Source organism: Myxocyprinus asiaticus, chromosome 21 (assembly GCF_019703515.2).
Source record: "Myxocyprinus asiaticus isolate MX2 ecotype Aquarium Trade chromosome 21, UBuf_Myxa_2, whole genome shotgun sequence".
In the NCBI taxonomy this organism is placed as follows: domain Eukaryota; kingdom Metazoa; phylum Chordata; class Actinopteri; order Cypriniformes; family Catostomidae; genus Myxocyprinus; species Myxocyprinus asiaticus.
The window spans coordinates 47,800,129-47,806,436 of record NC_059364.1 but is presented as its reverse complement, the minus strand read 5'-3'; the positions used below and the strand labels follow the sequence as shown (position 1 = coordinate 47,806,436).

Sequence of the window (6,308 nt, the reverse complement as noted above, 5' to 3'; positions counted from 1 at the left end):
GAGAGAGAGAGAGGATAATAACAGGGTTTGTGATCAGGCTGGGCAATTACATCCTGGCAGTCTGGTAGAAACAACGTATCCATCAAATCAGTATAAGACTCTTGAAACCCCTTCTGTGATGTAAAGATCTCGCAGAACCTTCTTAATTGAGGAATTTCATTCCCCCAGTTCTGAGGGTGCTTTTTCCACACATACGATGTCCTGACAGCACCTAAACTTTGTGTTTAAAAACATCTGATAATTCGCAATGGATCAGAAAGAATCGACGACGTTGCAGAGATCGAATTCATTCAGTATTAAGAATATACTGCTTCAACCTAAAAGTGACAAACTCCAGAGACTTCCAGAGGAAAACAAGCTACCGCTGGGAACCAATTCCAAACAATCTCTGGCTCCCACCGTGATGGAGGATTCTTCGGCGCTGGACGCACAGAAAGTCAAAGATGCAGAAGAACCCTGTAAAAACGGACAGCTAGACAAGCCGCCGTTTAGTTACAACGCGCTGATAATGATGGCTATTAGACAAAGCCCGGAGAAGAGATTAACACTTAACGGAATCTACGAATTTATCACAAAGAATTTTCCGTTTTACCGCGAGCACAAGCAGGGCTGGCAAAACTCCATCCGTCACAATTTGAGCCTCAATAAATGTTTTGTTAAAGTGCCGAGACATTACGACGACCCGGGGAAAGGCAACTATTGGATGTTAGACCATTCGAGTGATGATGTTTTTATCGGTGGGACGACGGGCAAACTCCGGAGGCGCTCGGCCACTTCTAGAGGAAAACTGTCTCTTAAGCGAGGGCTTCGGTTTTCCCCATTGGGCTTGGGAAGAAATGAGACGGCGAATAATCCTCTGTACTGGCAAATATCACCGTTATTATCTTTACACCATCCACATTACAACGGACATGGATTTCTGAATCACGGTCACAGTTACGGTTCTTTCGTTCCTGGAGTGGAGCATTTAGGCGACAGGGATCTGACGCGGCCAATTCTAGCGAGTTCTAGCGGTCCGCTTGGGTTGAGCAACAGTTACGGGATGAGTTCGTCTCCCATCGGGTTATTATCGGTCCAGTCAGGCTATTTGCAGCACAACACGGTCAGCTCTCAGCAGACTTTAGTCACCGACACCCTACGGACGACTTTATCATCTTTCTCGTCTGCTGTATCAAGCGGTTTGCCCGGAGTTTTGTCGCTCCAAGAAAGAGTCACCTCAGATTCATTTTTAAACTGATGGAATTTACAAGCGTTACATAATAACTGTGGGGGAAAATCGTCGACTGTTTCCATAAAATGATAGGCTACGACAAATATTTTATTACGATTTAACTCCAGACTATTTATATATTGTTAGAAATTCACGGTTATGTATTTGATTAATTTATAGTTTATTTCTTAAATGTGTTCAATCATTTTGATTGTATCTGTTAATCACCCCATAAATCAGTTGGCCTGCTGAATTGTTACGAGTGTTGACTATGAACTATGAAGTCTTTGTAGGGTAAACGATCAAAAGAAAAATATTCACAGACATTCAAAGCTCTTTTTTTTATTATTTTTTATTTTATTTTTTTTATTTTTTTTTTCCTCAGGTCACAGATATAGCCTGCAGATCGTTATTAACTATACACATTTAGTATATGATTTTGTTTTTTGTTTTTTGTGTGTGTGTGTGTGTGTTAGAGAAATCGTTTCATGGGGCCTACCTTATGTTTGTGTATAGCTGTTCCTTTTGTCAATTACGCACTGTAACGCACACATATAGTGGAATATGGGATTTATTATGGTAATGGGGCGCTCGCAGATGCAGATGCATTGGAATATTGCGGTTTTTATATTATTATTATTTTGTTAAGCAATAGCCTACTTAGTATTAACGGCTTAATTTGTTTTTGGTAGGCTATCTTTAAAAAAAAACAAAACAAAAAAAAAACACACAAACATAACACAATGTACACAGAGCACATCTCTGGGAATTTAGCCCACATGCTTTGATAAACATTTTTAGTTTAAGTTTTAGATTTATTATCAAATCGCTCACAAAAATAAACTATACCAAATAAAATAACCTAAACAAATTAAAGTATAAATGTTTCCATATCCCTATATATTGTTGTGTGTGTGATTGTGTGTGTGTGTTGATTTACGAGTGGACTAAGGCCCACGTTAATTTACATAAACGTTTTAAGCTTTTATAACGATGGAACACGTCGCAATGATCATCACTAATAATTGAATGTTTTGGGAAACCCAGTCATATTATTCCATTCAATTGTTGTTCTAAGTTTTTGTACTTCAAAAAATTTAGATTCTTAATTTTACAATCAAAAACACTTGTTTTGCGTTTGAATTTGACGATTTTTTTTTTTTTTTTTTTTTTTTTTTTTTGCTGAGATAATAAATGTTTGTTTTATCAATTAAAAGCCAGTGTGGATTCCAAAAGTTCGATGTATTTACTGTTTTTTCTTATTTCAACTTGAAATTTAAAATGTGAGCAAGATTTCAATAAAGAAAAAATACATTACAAATTTTTGAAACGTGCCTTTTGCTGGATTAATTTTTCAAGTTATGACAATTGGTGGATCGAATGTCAATAGCTTTACCGGTCAATTGTCATTAATTTAGGCCTATTTGTTTAATTGCACGAATATGCTACATTAATAAGTTTTGATTTCCAAATTGCAATACAAATTATGCTCTTAAAATAACTTCAGCTTGTTTTATGTAATTTAAGAGTTTGATCTGTTAACAAGAACATTTGTCCTTAGAGCATAATTTTTTATTTGATTTTTAGTTTGGAGCTATCATGTCAGCATTAAAGAGCTAAACGGAGAATAAAAAAAAAAAAAAAAAAAAAAAAAAAAACACACAAGGCGCTGTAAGCGATGTCAGGAGTTTGGATGTTTCACCGCACCATATCCCGTTAACCACACTCCCGCCCTCCAAAGACAATTCAGCAAATCCGAAAATGCACAATGACTGACAGACTAATAAAAAGGTTTTGTTTTTTGTTTTTTTCTGATAAAAAGCGCGGGCATAGCAGACACTATTTTACTTATTTCATATTTCTTTTAAGTGTTTTGCAAGCTTAAAGATATATATAAAAAACGAATTATACACGTATCTTATTGATGATGGTGTAGCTTACTTTTTTTATTAATATGCTTTTTTTTGTTCCCATAGACAAGCTGTCCCCTTGCATCCATGCATATGCCCCCATACAAGTTCTATTTACAATATTTCTACTAAAAAAATATCAACAACTTTATGTATTAGTTTTCCCATTCCTATTATATATATATATATATATATATATATATATATATATATATATATATATATATATACACACACACACACACACACACACACACACACACACACGCACACACATAAATGTGATGTGAATTTGACCTACTAAAAGTCGTTTTACTAATACAAGTAGATTTTAAATGATCAGACTTAATTTTATAATAAAAAGTTTAAATGATTTTAAGAGCATAATACATGTAAAAAAAAAAAAAAAAAAAAGAAAAGAAAAGAAAAAAAGAAAAGAAAATAGGCCTATATAGATAGAGACAAAACCTATGGCAAACATTCTGCTTAACATCATCTTTTGTGCTCCACGGAAGCAAGAACGGTTTGGAATAACATGAGGGTGAGTAAATGATGACGGAATTTTCCAACACCTATTATAGGCAAAACGCTATCCCACCATGTCTGACATGGGTCAGGTATTGATCTTTGAGGACCAAATATTCACCCAATAAAAGTAAAATATGAAACCACTTCGCTGATCTATAATAAATATACTCTCTCCTCCTCATCATCATCCTGCTCTTCCTCCAATTGCAGGTTCAAAGATGCTTCATTAGTTTATAGTTTGTGGGCCTAACAGAATGGCAGTGTCTAGTTATATGATTTCTTTCATTAAACTTTCATTAATCTCTGTGTTGTAAAGTATAAACATTTCTGAATCTATCAAAGCCATAATCTTTTCTTCTATATTCTGACATGTTTTCAGCGCCTTGACGAGAAAACATGTCATTCTCATTCATTTAATTCACACTTTTTTGTGTCGGGACTCGGGGTGACAAACTCCTGCGTTGCGTTTCTCAAAAGCATCGTAAGCCTAAGTAGATCATAGAAACCATTAGCGGTCAATTTAAGCTTGCGATGCTTTGGGGAAATGCAGCCCTGGAAGTTTTGTTGAAAGTTTTGGCCTTTATTCAGCACGTTTCAATCTGTCAGCTCACATAAGGACGAGTTTTGGGTTATTCGCAAACAAATGTTGACTTTCTGACATACAAGACGTTTAAGTTCTAAATTCCGTTTATTCATCTAAAAACTAATGTCAAGTATTTATTAATCTCGATATTTGCTATTCATAAAGGACACATTTTGTTCTATATTTTTTATTTTACGAATTAACCCTACCATTAAATGATTTTTTTATAATCATTTTCACATTTAAATTAGATAACAATGTCACGTAAATTAACTGAGTAAAATTATTATTTTTTTTTTATTACACTTGTTAGAATTTGCACCTATGCTTGCTAAAAAGCGGGGAAACGAAACTACCTAAAATAAATCAGTAAATAACTGTAAATATCATGGAAATGGTATACCTGTTAAAGGCAATTCATTTGAGTTTCAGGCAGCTGGCAAATTCAAAATGATTTTTTTTTTTTTCCAATAAATGTGCAAAATAACATGTTGATATTATTCAATAATATATTAGATTAGCCTATAGAAAGATATTATACCCCGATTTAAATAATGAAATCAAAACAATGATGCTTTAATCACAGATGAGTTAAGCTTACTTGTAACTAGTTAACTTTTTCTGTTTACTTGAGCCAATTAAGTATGTTTACTTAGAAAAAGCATGCAAACCGATTGCCTTGAAAAATCTAAGTAAAGTCAACTAATTCGATTTTACAGTGCACCAAGAGCTACACGATTGTTCGAAAACCATATGAAGCCTACTCCATCATTAAACACGTACGATGTAAGTTAAGAGCATCATTTGCAGCGTTAACCCGGCCAGTGTTAATACTGGATAAACATGGAGAACAAGCATCGTATAGCTCGATTTAAAGGAAATCGAAAATGGAAAAGGAAATTGGATATAGGGAATTGCATAAAACTAACATTTTCAGTCAAACATCATTCTTATTATTCTGGAATTGATTTTTAAGGTTTTGTATGATCTGTGTATTATTCTCAATTAAATAATTGTTTTATCAGTGTTACTGATCTATCCTTCTTTTAATTCTTTTAAAAGCTTATGTTGAATTGTAGGTCTGCAACTCAAGCTTCAAAAAAAGCTTCAATAAAAAAACTACAATAAAACAAACAGATATAGCCTACTAAATCTTACCTTAAAAGAACAAAAATGTATTTGTCCTTATTTTGCAAGCATTTGTAATAGTATGACACTCCTGCATGACAAAGACACCCGCTGACCTGGGGTGCCTTTCCCATACAATGAGGTAACTCACTGCTGAACCACCATAGTACGATGCATCGTTAGAGAAACTAACTAGCTAGTCACGACTGTTTCCCGAAACCCTAGTAACTATGTCTCACATCCATCGTATGTAGAGCTGTAGTTAATGACGTTACTCAGGGGTTGGAGTAATAACTTCTGCAGTGATCCAATGGATATCAAATTATAACAGATCATTTACATGGACAGAAAGCCGTTTATTGTGAAAAAAAAAAAGTAAATGCTCAAAGGCACGAAATAGACATTTACGTTTATATGGCCTTTATAAGTGGCGTACTCTTTACTACAGTAGCTATACAAGCGGTTCGGTCAGTAAGCAGCTCCACAGCAACGTTATTTCCCAGCGACGCTGCTATAAATAATGAACATGGCATCTGAGGACTACTTCTGTTATTTTCTTTCTCCGTTGTTTCGCTTTATTTTCACATTTCCTCTGTTGCTGGTGTGTTTGTTTTCATCGCGACCTGTCGCAGCATTGAGCTGCAATAGTGTGGTTCCCCTCTTACCTCACTTTACCGCACTTGAGCACATACATATGCACACTTTTCAAAAACCAGTAAGAACCCCACTTTTATTCGTGACACAATGAAATATATATGGAGTGAAAGATACAAACTGGGTCTGGCAAATGGGGCTCTGGTGAAGCCGTGTGGTGCTGCATGGCAACAAACATGATTTTCAACTTGCTTTTCAGTGACAGAGAAGTTAAAACCCTTCACAATCTGAATTTAAATACAAAGTATAATCCTATTTGATGACAAAAATACTCTGTCATTTTTTAACATGTGTT

General features: G+C 34.8%; 1 protein-coding gene across 1 annotated transcript; it reads left to right on the top strand.

Moving 5' to 3' along the window:
- The first annotated feature begins 247 nt into the window (after positions 1-247).
- LOC127411749 (forkhead box protein G1-like) lies at positions 248-1,622 on the top strand. The gene has a single exon (XM_051647482.1). It carries the CDS (start codon positions 248-250, stop codon positions 1,235-1,237), a length of 990 nt encoding a protein of 329 aa, XP_051503442.1. The 3' UTR covers positions 1,238-1,622.
- Positions 1,623-6,308: the final 4,686 nt, after the last annotated feature.

Excerpts from the sequence above, each read along its gene's own strand:
- LOC127411749 (XM_051647482.1), top strand. The coding sequence starts at position 248 with ATGGATCAGAAAGAATCGACGACGTTGCAGAGATCGAATTCATTCAGT.